The following is a 14,066-nucleotide window of genomic DNA, read 5'->3' as shown; positions in this document are numbered from 1 at the left end:
GTCCCACACTGATCACTGACCCCCCCGCCCCGGACCCCGTCCCACACTGATCACCCCCCCGGACCCCGACCCACACTGATCACTGCCCCCCCCGGACCCCGTCCCACACTGATCACTGACCCCCAGCTCACTTGGGCTGCTAACTCTGGTTGCAGGTATTCCTGGAGATATCATCACATGAACTCCAACCTCCAACCACCCTGCCCGGTCAAACAGCCTTCCCCCCCGCCCCCATCTCCCACTTCCCTGGATGAGTGCAGCTCCAACAACACACAAGAAGCTCAATACCATCCAAGACAAAGTAGCCAGCTTGATTGGCACCCCATCCGCCACCTTGAACATTCACTCCCTCCACCACCGGCGTACCGTGGCTGCAGTGTGTACCATCTACAAGATGCACTGCAGCAACTCGCCAAGGCTTCTTCAGCAGCACCTCCCAAACCCACCACCTCTACCACCAAGAAGAACACACTCGCCTCTGAGTCAAAAGGTTGAGGGTTCAAGTTCCACTCCAGGGACTTGTAGCATATAAATCCAGGCTGACACTCGAGTGCCATGCTGAGGGAGTGCTACACTGTCGGAGGTGCCGTCTTTCAGATGAGACGTTAAACCGAGGCCCCGTCTGCTCTCTCAGGTGGACGTAAAAGAGCCCATGGCACTATTTCGAAGAAGAGTAGGGGAATTATCACCAGTGTATTGACAATATTTATCCCTCAACCAACATAACAAAAACAGATTATCTGGTCATTATCACATTGCTGTTTGTGGGAACTTGCTGTGCACAAATTGGCTGCCGCATTTCCCACATTACAACAGTGTCTACAGTTCAAACTTAATTGGCTGTAAAGTGCTTTGAGAGAAAAAGATTGGTGAAGTCAAGCGTAGGTCCCTTGCAGTCAGAATCAGGGGAATTTATAATGGGGAACAAAGAAATGGCAGACCAATTAAATACATACTTTGGTTCTGTCTTCACAAAGGAGGGCACAAATAACCTCCCAGAGATGTCGAGGAACATAGGCCTAGAAATTCAGTGGGCTGCACCACCAGTTAGCACCTTAAGAGGGCGCTAAGTGGGTTGGCAGCCACTGGCCACGCCTCCCGCTAAATTCAGCGGGATGCGAATGGCGGCGCTAGCTGTTAGTGCTGCGCCACTACCGATGACGTCATCGGTGTGCGCAGCGCCCCACTGACGCCCCGATCACGATATTAGATGCGCCCCCTGCTTTAACGCCGGACGCTATGTGCGATCAGTTCAGGGGGGCCTACCTGCGGCGGTAGAGGCGCTAATTAAAGGAGAGGTGCGGGGCGGCCATTTTTGTTGCTGGCCGCCTGCCAGCACCTCTCCGCACTGCCGTCCCCGGCCTCCTGAGCAGCCCCCGCCCCCCGCGGAGTGCCGACTGCGTTCCAAGAGCCCGGCACTTCTCCTCGGCGCCGGGCTCTTTTGCCGGCCTCGGGGGCCCAGCTGGGCCCCAGATCGCACTGCACAAGACCCCTCCCCTTTAAGAAGGGAAGGCCTGCAGTACCGCAGCACAACGTGCCGCAGTGTGTGGTGCTGCGGCACGTTGCGCAGCGATATTCAGTTGCAGCGCCCCAAGAGGGATGCGGGGCGCCTCCAGTAGCACCGCGCTTCCCTCTGGGGCGCTCCAACTGAATTTCCGGCAGACGGCTGCGCCTGCTTCCGGGGCGCTACTTTTAGCGCCCTGGCGAGGCTGGCGCCCCAAACGGGGCTATAGTGAATTTCTAGGCCATCGGGTCTAATGAGAGGGAGGAACTGAATGAAATCAGTATTTGTAGGGAAATGGTGTTGGGGAAATTGACGGGATTGAAGGCCGATAAATCCCCAGGGTCTGATAATCTACATCCTAGGGTACTTAAGGAAGTGGCCCTAGAAATAGTAGATGCATTGCTGGTCATCTTCCAAAATTCTATAGTTTCTGGGACAGTTCCCATGGATTGTGTAGTGTATGTACTTTGCAGAAGGAACTATATTCTGCAGCCCCTGTATACTGCAGTACCAGTAGTGACCACCCCTGTATATAAGCCTGTGTAGTAACATTTGCATTGTAGTTCCAGGTTGTCTCCATTCAGTAAAGACCTGTTATAACCAACTCCTGCAGTCCATGTCTCAATTATACACGGACATAATAGATTGGAGGGTAGCTAATGTTACCCCACTATTCAAAAAAGGTGGTCGAGAGAAAACGGGGAATTACAGCCCGGTAAGCCTGACATCAGTAGTGGGGAAATGCTAGAGTCCATTATAAAAGATGTAATAGCAGAGCACTTGGATAACAGTGACAGGATCGGACAACGTCAACATGGATTTACAAAAGCTAAATCGTGCTTGACTAATCTACTGGAATTTTTTGAGGATGTAACTGGTAGAATAGATAAGGGAGAACCAGTGGATGTGGTGTATTTGGACTTTCAGAAGGCTTTCGATAAGGTCCCGCATAAGAGATTAGCGTATAAAGTTAAGGCACATGGGATTGGGGGCAAGGTACTGACTTGGATAGAGAACTGGTTGGCAGACAGGAAGCAAAGAGTTGGAATAAATGGGTCTTTTTCCGAGTGGCAGGCAGTGACTAGTGGGGTACCACAGGGATCAGTCCTAGGACCCCAACTATTCATAATATATATTAATGATCTAGACGAGGAAACTAGAGGTAATATCTCCAAGTTTGCAGACGACACAAAGCTGGGTGGGCGTGTGTGCTGTGCTGGGGATGCCAAGAAACTCCAGTATGATTTGGACAGGTTGTGTGATTGGGCAGAAGCATGGCAGATGCAGTATAATGTGGATGAATGCAAGGTTATCCACTTTGGTGGCAAAAACAGGAAGGCAGATTATTATCTGAACGGCAATAGATTGGGAGATGGGGAAGTGCAATGAGACCTGGGTGTCCTTGTGCATCAGCCGCTGAAGGTAAGCATGCAGGTGCAGCAGGCAGTTAAGCAGGCAAATGGTATGTTGGCCTTCGTAGTGAGAGGGTTCGAGTACAGGAACAAGGCTGTCTTGCTGCAGTTGTACAGGGCCTTGGTGAGACCACACCTTGAGTATTGTGTGCAGTTTTGGTCGCCTTATCTGAGGAAGGATGTTCTTGTCATGGAAGGAGTGCAGCGAAGATTCACCAGACTGATACCTGGGATGGCAGGAATGACGTATGAGGAGAGATTGAGTCGATTGGGCTTATATTCGCTGGAGTTTAGAAGAATGAGAGGGGATCTCATTGAAAATTATAAAATTCTAACAGGACTAGACAGACTAGATGCTGGAAGGATGTTCCCGATGGTTGGGGAATCCAGAACCAGGGGTCACAGTCTAAGGATAAGGGGCAAGCCATTTAGGACAGAAATGAGGAGGGATTTCTTCACCCAGAGAGTGGTGAACCTGTGGAATTCTCTACCACAGAAGGCAGCTGAGGCCAATTCATGAAATATATTCAAGAAGGAGTTAGATATATTTTTTAAGGCTAAAGGGATCAAGGGATATGGGGAGAAGGCAGGGACAGGGTACTGAGTTTGGATGATCAGTCATGATCTCATTGAATGGCGGAGCTGGCTCGCGGGGCCGAATGGCCTACTCCTGCTCCTATCTTCTATGTTTCTAAACACATTGCTGTTTGTGGGAGCTTGCTGTGCACAAATTGGCTGCCGCATTTCCCACATGACTGCAGTTCACACTTAATTGGCTGTAAAGCGCTTCGAGACGTCCGGTAGTCGTGAAAGGCACTATATAAATGCAAGTTTTTCTTTCTTTTAATAAGGTTAGGTTTAAAAAAATAGAAAATAAATTTATATTTAAGAGATTAAAATCATGTTTTTTTAAATCAAATAGATTACAATAAAATTAAAGAGGGATTAAAATGAGCTAATTTTTTTTTAAGTGTGACTGTAGTGTATGTACCTTTAAGAGAGAGCTACTTTTACAGCTCCTGTAGTGACCACATCTGTATATAAGCTTTGAGCATGCCTCTGTACTGCAGTCTTGAGACTACCCTACTCCAGTAAACACCTGTTGATTGTTAAGTTACAGCCTCCGTGTAGTTATTGGGAAACATCATACCCTAAGAATCACGGATCTAATAGTGGCGACGAGGTCGATTCGAATCCACCTGCAGCTCTGCATTTCCCTTCAAGTATTCGCTCCGGGAGGGCGGTGGAAGCAAGTCGAGGCCAGAAGCACGGGCGTCGACCACGAGCAACCGCCCAGTCGTCCGGCAGAGAGTGAACATTGCAGGGGAGGCTGTTGAGAGCCGGGCTTGGTTCCCCAGCCACGATGATCCAGCAACAGACTGGCAACAGGTACAGCGCACACCCTTCCCGGACAGCGGCGGCTGGAGCCGACCGACGGCAGAGAAAAAGCTGAGCAGCGTCGACGGGGTAAGAGAGAGGGTGAAGCGCACAGGGCGCAGCTGGGGGTTGAAAACCGAGCGGCGTTGAGGAAAAACAAAACAGAGAGAGAGAGGGTAAAGCAGCAGCCGGGTTCAGGACTGCGCGGCGGAAACGGGAAGGCGCACAGGAAAACGCGCAGAGCACAGCCAGGGCTCAAGGGCTGAACAGTGTCCACGGGGAGAAGAAGGGAGAGCACGGGAGACGCCATTGAGCCGCGGAGAAGAAGGGAGAACGTGGGAGACGCCATTTTTAGAAGCTGCAGCGGAGAAGAAGGGCGAGCACGGGAAGAAAGGAAAGCGCGGGAGACGCCATTTTGTGCCAGCGGAGAAGAAGGGAGAGTGCAGGAGACGCCATTTTTGACAGTTGAATCACACCCAGGGATGCTGAAGAGTGGCAGTATCTCTACGTTCGACAATGAAGTCGAAGATTGGGCGACATATGTGGAACGCATTGAGGTGTACTGCCAGGCGAATGAAGTGCCAGATGCTAGGAAAGCACTGGTTTTGTTAAATTCCATGGGTGCAAAAACTTATGGCTTACTGCGAAACCTAATAACCCCAAAGAAGCCCGTGGATAAGAATTTCGAAAGCATAGTAGAAATCCTACAGGACCACTTAAACCCCACACCGCTGCTGATAGCAGAAAGATTTAAGTTCCACAAAAGGAACCAGCATAAAGATGAAAGTAATGCTGAGTACTTAACGGAACTGCACAAGCTATCGAAACACTGCCAGTTTGGAGTGGGACTAGCAGATACGTTAAGGGACAAGTTTGTGTGTGGGCTTCAAAGCGAAGGAACCCAGAAACGGCTTCTATCAGAAAAGGATCTTACGCTGGACAAGGCTTTCAGCATGGCAGTATCACATGAAGCAGCCACAAGGGTCGCTGCAGAGATACAACAGAGACCGCAAGAATATGGCACCAATGAAATGTCATATGGAGCAGGGAAGTGTTATCGCTGCGGCAGAACAACACACGACCAGAAGGATTATTGGTTCAAGGACCAAGTGTGCAGACAGTGTGGAAAAGCAGGACACACAGCAAGAGTCTGCAGGTCAGGGAAGAAAACCAACAGCAAGAAATCGCCACAGGAGACGTACAAAAAGGTACATAAGGTGATGGACAGTAGTTCAGATGAACAGAAAAGTGATACAGACTCCGGAAGCAAGGAGCTGGGTTGTCTGAAACTACATAAGGTAAACAAAATGGAGGATCACCAGACTATCTGGGTCACACTCAAGATAGACGGAGTCCAAGTGAAAATGGAATTGGACACAGGATCAGCCCTAACAGTCATAAACCAAAGGGACTACAAGCGGCTATTTTCACATATACCCTTGAAAGCTACAGAGATTGTCTTGAAGACGTACACGGGGCAAAAAGTCTACCCCAAAGGAAAAATAAGGGTGAAAGTGATATACAAAGGCCAGGAAATACCTAAAATGGACTTATACGTATTGCCAGATGGAGGACCACCACTACTAGGACATGAATGGCTCCGGAAGATACAATTAGACTGGCATTCCATACAGGCACTGCAGGTTGAGGCCAAAAAGGATGACGACGTCACACCTGGACGACTGTCAAAAATGCTAACTGATGCACAAGAAGTGTTCCAGGAGGGACTCGGAACACTAAAAGGCATAACAGCAACGATTAAAATAGAGGAAAATGCAAGCCCAAAGTTTCTTAAGGCCAGACCAGTGCCTTATGCGATCCGACCAGCCGTCGAAGCAGAGCTGGAAGGGTTGGAACGTTCAGGAGTACTGTCCAAAGTAGACTGGAGCAAGTGGGCTACACCCATCGTTCCTGTAATGAAGAGGTCGTTGAGTAATACGGCTGGGGAACCAAAGAAGGTCGGCATCTGTGGGGATTTTAAGGTGACAGTGAACCCAGTCCTTCACACGGTACAATATCCGCTTCCACGGATTGAGGATATTTTTGCCTCACTATCTGGAGGTAAACGCTTCACCAAAATTGATCTAGCCCAGGCATACTTGCAAATGGAGGTAGAAGAAGCCTCGAAACAATACCTCATGATCAACACTCATAAAGGTCTCTACCAATACAACCGGCTGGTGTTCGGGGTAGCATCGGCTCCGGCTATTTGGCAAAGGGCGATGGATCAAGTCCTGCAAGGGATTCCAGGGACCCAGTGTTATTTGGACGACATCCTGGTCACGGGCAAAAATGACAGTGATCACCTCGCCAACCTGGAGAAGGTGCTCACTAGATTAAAGGAATATGGGCTACGAGCTAATCGCCACAAGTGCGAGTTTTTCCAGAAGCAGATCTCATATTGTGGCCACGTTATTGATGAAGAGGGGTTACATAAGTCCCCTGAAAAGATTGAGGCAGTAGTCAAGGCTCCAGCACCGGAAAATGTGTCACAACTGAGGTCGTTCCTCGGGCTGGTGAACTACTACCATAAGTTCTTACCAAATTTGTCTACAGTATTACACCCACTGAACACCCTGCTGCAAATGGGGGTACCATGGAAGTGGAATGACGAATGTAAACGAGCTTTCCAGAAGTGCAAAGAATTGATCACATCAAAAGAGGTGTTGGCCCATTTCAACCCAGCACTACCAATTCGTTTGGCATGTGATGCATCACCCTATGGTATTGGAGCGGTGCTGTCGCACAAATTCCCAGATAGGTTGGAGAGGCCAGTAGCCTTTGCGTCTCGGTCACTAACCTCAGCCGAGCACAACTACGCCCAGATTGACAGGGAAGCCCTCAGCCTAGTATGGGGAGTAAAAACATTCAACCACTATCTGCATGGGCAGAAGTTCACCTTGCTGACTGACCACCAACCACTTGTCTCCATCTTTAATCCAAAGAAGGGCATTTCGGTGATGACTGCACAACGGTTACAAAGATGGTCCCTTTTTCTAGGGGCGCACCAATATGAAATAGAATATAAAGGCACGAAACAGCATGGAAACGCTGATGGGCTATCACGCCTGCCACTGCCTACTGTGGAGGAAGCACCAGCAGTGGACCCTATCGAGATATTTTGTTCGTCAATAATTGAACGATTGCCAGTAACTAACGCGGATATAGAGAAGGAGACCCGCAATGATCCGACACTGCCTCGGGTATATGATTTGACGGTGAGGGGATGGCCAACACATGGTGACTCACTGTTGCCAGCATTCTCATCCAGAAGAGAACAGCTGTCAGTATGCCAGGGGACTGTGATGTGTGGATCCCGAGTGGTAATTCCACCCAAGTTAAGGGAGAGAGTGTTAAATGAGCTTCACGAAGGTCATCTGGGAGGGGTGAAAATGAAAAGCCTTGCTAGGGCTTATGTGTGGTGGCCGGGGATCGATCAACAAATCGAGGACCTAACCAAGAGCTGCTCAGGATGCCAGAAGGTCCAAAATGCACCACCACATGCCCCTCTACACCCATGGGAGTGGCCCTCCTTTCCATGGCAACGGGTGCATATTGATTTTGCTGGTCCATTCATGGACTCAATGTTCTTAATAGCAGTGGATGCTCACTCGAAATGGCCTGAGGTGATAAAAATGTCCTCAGCCACTACAGAGAAAACTATTGCAGTCCTACGGACCATATTTGCCAGGAACGGCTTGCCAGAACAGATTTGCTCTGATAATGGACCACAGTTTGCGTCCGAAGAGTTTCGAAAATTTATGAAAAGGAATGGGGTAAGGCATTATACATCCGCCCCGTATCATCCAGCCACAAATGGATTGGCTGAGAGGTTCGTACAAACCTTTAAAAAGGCGATAAAGGCCATGTGCGATGATGAAATTCCATTACAGCATAAGGTGGACAATTTCCTGTTAGCCTACAGAAATGCGACACATGCAGTTACCAACCAGACCCCGGCCATGATGTTCTTTAACCGAAGGTTGAGATCTCGTCTGGATTTGCTCAGGCCAAATGTGCGAAGAAATGTTGAGGATAAACAATTCCAGCACATCAATGAGAAGCCGACAAGGAGCTTCAATGTAGGACAACCAGTCTTGGCCCGTGACTATCGAACAGAGAAATGGCAACCCGGAACGATATGCACACGGCAGGGGCCATTAATGTACACAGTGGATGTCGGGGAGAACATTGTGAGACGCCACGTCGACCAGATCTTAGCGTCACAGGAACGAGTCAACCCCATGTCTCGCGTACCTGGGGATGAACCCGACATACCGGTAGCATCTACCTCGGAAGCAGTAGCAGTGGAAACTGATGAATTAACTGACGAAAGGGGGCCAGAATCGTCTCCGCACCAAGAACAAGAACCTCAGGAAAGGCGCTATCCAGAAAGGATCAGGAAGCCGCCCCAAAGACTGAATCTATAAATGGACTATTTCTGTTTAATGTGCATGTTAAAGTGTTATTTGTTATTTGAATAATATGGGTACTGCTAATCTAAAAGGGGAGGAATTGTAGTGTATGTACCTTTAAGAGAGAACTACTTTTACAGCTCCTGTATACTGTAGTACCGGCAGTGACCACACCTGTATATAAGCTTTGAGCATGCCTCTGTACTGCAGTCTTGAGACGACCCTACTCCAGTAAACACCTGTTGATTGTTAAGTTACAGCCTCCATGTAGTTATTGGGAAACATCATACCCTAAGAATCACGGATCTAATAGTGACTAAGTGTAAGAGGTTGAAGTGAATGAGAAGTTTGAGTGGAATGTGAAAGTGCTACTCAGGTTGAACTGGGCTGAATGTGGGTCCTGGGCCTGAGGCTGGGGGAGGGGAGAGGAGGGGGATCTGGGTCTAGTCTCCAGGGCCCAGCCCGCCCACTCATTCCCGCTCCCGGCGCCTCTCCGGCCCCACTTACCCCAACTCCGGGGCCTTATCGGCGACTAGCGGGTGCCCTCTCCCAGGGTGGCTCTTTCTCCGTGGCTCCGGCGGGTTTTTTAAACCCGGTTTTCTTCCTCTTTTGAACAACAGGAAGCCGCTTTTCCTCCTCACATGGGCGCCGCCATCTTCCTTCCGGCCCCGCATCCCCACGCTAAACCCGTGTGCATATCGTTCCTGGTTGCCATTTCTCTGTTCGGTAGTCGCGGGCCAAGACTGGTTGCCCTACATTGAAGCTCCTTGTCGGCTTCTCATTGATGTGCTGGAATTGCTTATTCTCAACATTTCTTCGTACATTTGGTCTGAGCAAATCCAGACGAGATCTCAACCTTCGGTTAAAGAACATCATGGCCGGGGTCTGGTTGGTAACTGCATGTGTCACATTTCTGTAGGCTAACAGGAAATTGTCCACCTTATGCTGCAGTGGAATGTCGTCATCGCACATGGCCCTTACTGCCTTTTTAAAGGTTTGTACGAACCTCTCAGCCAATTCATTTGTGGCTGGATGATACGGGGCGGATGTGTAATGCCTTACCCCATTCCTTTTCATAAATTTTCAAAACTCTTCGGACACAAACTGTGGTCCATTATCAGAGCAAATCTGCTCTGGCAAGCCGTTCCTGGCAAATATGGTCCGTAGGACTGCAATCATTTTCTCCGTGGTGGTGGAGGACATTTTGATCACCTCAGGCCATTTCGAGTGCGCATCCACGGCTATTAAGAACATTGAGTCCATGAATGGACCAGCAAAATCAATATGCACCCGTTGCCATGGAGATGAGGGCCACTCCCATGGGTGTAGAGGGGCATGTGGTGGTACATTTTGGACCTTCTGGCATCCTGAGCAGCTCTTTGTCAGGTCCTCAATTTGCTGATTGATCCCCGGCCACCACACATAAACCCTAGCAAGGCTTTTCATTTTCACCCCTCCCAGTTGGCCTTCGTGAAGCTCATTGAGCACTCTCTCCCTTAACTTGGGTGGAATTACCACTCGGGATCCACACATCAAGGTCCCCTGGCATACTGACAGCTGTTCTCTTCTGGATGAGAATGCTGGCAACAGTGAGTCGCCATGTGTTGGCCATCCCCTCACCGTCAAGTCATATACCCGAGACAGTGTCGGGTCATTTTGGGTCTCCTTCTCTATATCCGCGTTAGTTACTGGCAAACGTTCAATTATAGTCGAATAAAATATTTCGACAGGGTCCAACATAGAAACATAGAAGATAGGAGCAGGAGTAGGCCATTCGGCCCTTCGAGCCTGCTCCGCCATTCGATGAGATCATGGCTGATCATCCAAATTCAGTACCCTGTCCCTGCCTTCTCCCCATATCCCTTGATCCACTGCTGGTGCTTCCTCCGCAGTAGGCAGTGGCAGGCGTGATAGCCCATCAGCGTTTCCATGCTGTTTCGTGCCCTTATACTCTATTTCATATTGGTTCGCCCCTAGAAAAAGGGACCATCTTTGCAGCCGTTGCACAGTCATCACCGAAATGCCCTTCTTTGGATTAAAGATGGAGACAAGTGGTTGGTGGTCAGTCAGCAAGGTGAACTTCTGCCCGTGCAGATAGTGGTTGAACTTTTTCACTCCCCTGAGGGCCTTCTTGTCAATCTGGGCGTAGTTAAGCTCGGCTGAGGTTAGTGACCGAGACGCAAAGGCTACTGGCCTCTCCAAGCCGTCCGGGAATTTGTGCGACAGCACCGCTCCAATACCATAGGGTGATGCATCACACGCCAACCGAATTGGTAGTGCTGTGTTGAAATGAGCCAACACCTCTTCTGATGTGATCAATTCTTTGCACTTCTGGAAAGCTCATTTACATTCGTCATTCCACTTCCATGGTACCCCCGTTTGCAGTAGGGTGTTCAGTGGGTGTAGTACTGTAGACAAATTCGGCAAGAACTTATGGTAGTAGTTCACCAGCCCGAGGAACGACCTCAGTTGTGACACATTTTCCGGTGCTGGAGCCTTGACTACTGCCTCAATCTTTTCAGGGGACTTATGTAACCCCTCTTCATCGATAACGTGGCCACAATACGAGATCTGCTTCTGGAAAAACTCGCATTTGTGGCGATTAGCTCGGAGCCCATATTCCTTCAATCTAGTGAGCACCTGCTCCAGGTTGGCGAGGTGTTCACTGTCATTTTCGCCCGTGACCAGGATGTCGTCCAAATAACACTGGGTCCCTGGAATCCCTTGCAGGACTTGATCCATTACCCTTTGCCAAATAGCCAGAGCTGATGCTACCCCAAACACCAGCCGGTTGTATTGGTAGAGACCTTTATGAGTGTTGATCGTGAGGTACTGTTTCGAGGCTTCTTCTACCTCCATTTGCAGGTACGCCTGGGCCAGATCAATCTTAGTGAAGCGTTTTCCTCCAGATAGCGAGGTGAAAATATCTTCAATCCGCGGAAGCAGATATTGTACCGTGTGAAGGACTGGGTTCACTGTCACCTTAAAGTCCCCACAGATGCGAACCTTCTTTGGTTCCCCAGGCGTATTACTCAACGACCTCTTCATTACAGGAACGATGGGTGTAGCCCACTCGCTGTAGTCCACTTTGGACAGTACTCCAGAATGTTCCAAACCTTCCAGCTCTGCTTCGACGGCTGGGCGGATCGCATAAGGCCTTAAAAAACTTTGGGCTTGCATTTTCTTCTATTTTGATCGTCGCTGTTATGCCTTTTAGTGTTCTGAGTCCCTCCTGGAACACTTCTTGTGCGTCAGTTAGCATTTTTGACAGTCGTCCAGGTGTGACGTCGTCATCCTTTTTGGCATCTACCGTCAGTGCTTGTATGGAATGCCAATCTAACTGTATCTTCCGGATCCATTCACGTCCTGGTAGTGGTGGTCCTCCATCTGGCAATACATATAGGTCCATTTTTGGTGTTTCCTTGCTGTTGTATATCACGTTCACCCTTATTTTTCCTTTGGGGTAGACTTTTTGCCCCGTGTACATCTTCAAGACAATCTCTGTATCTCTCAAGAGTATATGTGAAAATAGCCGCTTGTAGTCCCTTCGGTTTATGACTGTTAGGGCTGATCCTGTGTCCAATTCCATTTTCACTTGGACTCCGTCTATCTTGAGCGTGACCCAGATAGTTTGGTGATCCTCCATTTTGGTTACATTATGTAGTTTCAGACAACCCAGCTCCTTGCTTCCGGAGTCTGTATCACTTTTCTGTTCGTCTGAACTACTCTCCGTCACCTTATGTACCTTTTTGTACTTCTCCTGTGGAGGTTTCTTGCTGCTGGTTTTCTTTCCCGACCTGCAGACTCTTATTATGTGTCCTACTTTTCCACACTGTCTGCACACTTGGTCCTTGAACAAACAATCCTTATGGTCGTGTGTTGTTCTGCCGCAGCGATAACACTTCACTGCTCTATATGACATTTCATTTGTGCCATATTCTTGCGGTCTCCGTTGTATCTCTGCAGCGCCCCGTGCGGATGCTTCATGTGATACTGCCATGTTAAAAGCCTTGTCCAGCGTAAGATGCTTTTCTGACAGAAGCCGTTTCTGGGTTCCTTCACTTTGAAGCCCACACACAAACTTGTCCCTTAAAGTATCTGCTAGTCCCGTTCCAAACTGGCAGTGTTTCGATAGCTTGTGCAGTTCCGTTAAATACTCAGCATTACTTTCGTCTTTATGCTGGTTCCTTTTGTGAAACTTAAATCTTTCTGCTATCAGCAGCGGTGTGGGGTTTAAGTGGTCCTGTAGGATTGCCACTATGCTTTCAAAATCCTTTTCCACTGGCTTCTCTGGGGTGACTAGGTTTCGCAGTAAGCCGTACATTTTTGCACCCATGGAATTCAACAATACCAGTGCTTTCCTGGCATCTGGCACTTCATTCGCCTTGCAGTACACTTCGATGCGTTCTACATATGTCGCCCAATCTTCGACTTCATTGTCGAACGCTGTGACCCTGCCACTCTTCTGCATCCCTGGGTGTGGTTAGACTGGCTAAAAATGGCGTCTTCCGCGCTCTCCCTTCTTCTCCGCTGGCTCAAAATGGCGTCTCCCGCGCTTTCCTTTCTTCCTGCGCTCTCCCTTCTTCTCCACTGTGGCTCAAAATGGTGTCTCCCGCGCTCTCCCTTCTTCTCCGCTGCGGCTCAAAAATGGCATCTCCCGCGCTCTCCCTTCTTCTCCGCTGCGGCTCAAAAATGGCGTCTCCCGCGCTTTCCTTTCTTCCCCGCGGACGCTGCTCAGCCCTTGAACACCGGCCGCGCTCTGCGCGTTTTCCTGCACGCCTCTCTCGTTGACGCCGCTCGGTCCTGAACACCGGTTGCGCTCTGTGCGCTTTACCCGCTCTCTCTTTTTTTTTTCCGTCGACGCCGCTCAGTCTTCAACCCCAGCTGCGCCCTGTGCGCTTTACCCTCTCCCTTACCCCGTCGACGCTACTCGGCCTTTTTCTGTGCCGTCGGTCGGCTCCAGCCGCCGCTGTCCGGGAAGGGTCTGCGCCGTACCTGTTGCCAGCCCGTTGCGCTGGATCGTCATGACTGGAGAACCAAGCCCAGCTCTCCACAGCCTCCTCTGCGATGCTCAAGTCTTCTCTGGATGGTCGACGCCCGTATTTCTGGACTCGGTCTTCTTCTTTCACTGTTCTCCAGGAGCGAATCCCTGGGAGGTGATGCAGAGTTGCAGGTAGGTTTGAATCCACTCGTCGCCAATGTTAAATCCGTGTATCTTGATGTAGGTGTCCTTCATGTAGGCAGTGACCACACCTGTATACTCAGGGTTTATATACAGGTGTGGTCACTGCCGGTACTACAGTATACAGGAGCTGTAAAAGTAGTTCTCCCCTTAAAGGTACATACACTACAATGATG

The 14,066-nt window shown here is 49.5% G+C and overlaps 2 protein-coding genes across 2 annotated transcripts in view; one reads left to right on the top strand and one right to left on the bottom strand.

Annotated features, from left to right (window-relative positions):
• LOC147109831 (uncharacterized) overlaps positions 1-14,066 on the top strand; it is a 296,962-nt gene that overhangs the window by 238,943 nt on the left and 43,953 nt on the right. The gene's annotated exons all lie outside the window — the stretch shown is intronic.
• Positions 483-14,066, bottom strand: part of LOC147109830 (uncharacterized) — a 127,747-nt gene continuing 114,163 nt past the window's right edge. The window contains exon 9 of the mRNA XM_086003897.1: positions 483-658. Coding sequence (XP_085860023.1) covers positions 631-658 — 28 coding nt within the window. The 3' untranslated portion in view covers positions 483-630. The remainder of the gene's footprint in view (positions 659-14,066) is intronic.

This window comes from Somniosus microcephalus, chromosome 12 (assembly GCF_052327205.1).
Source record: "Somniosus microcephalus isolate GS21.2 chromosome 12, FLI_Smic_1.0, whole genome shotgun sequence".
Taxonomy (NCBI): domain Eukaryota; kingdom Metazoa; phylum Chordata; class Chondrichthyes; order Squaliformes; family Somniosidae; genus Somniosus; species Somniosus microcephalus.
The sequence above is the reverse complement of the archived record's forward strand: the minus strand, read 5'-3'. Positions and strand labels throughout refer to the sequence as shown.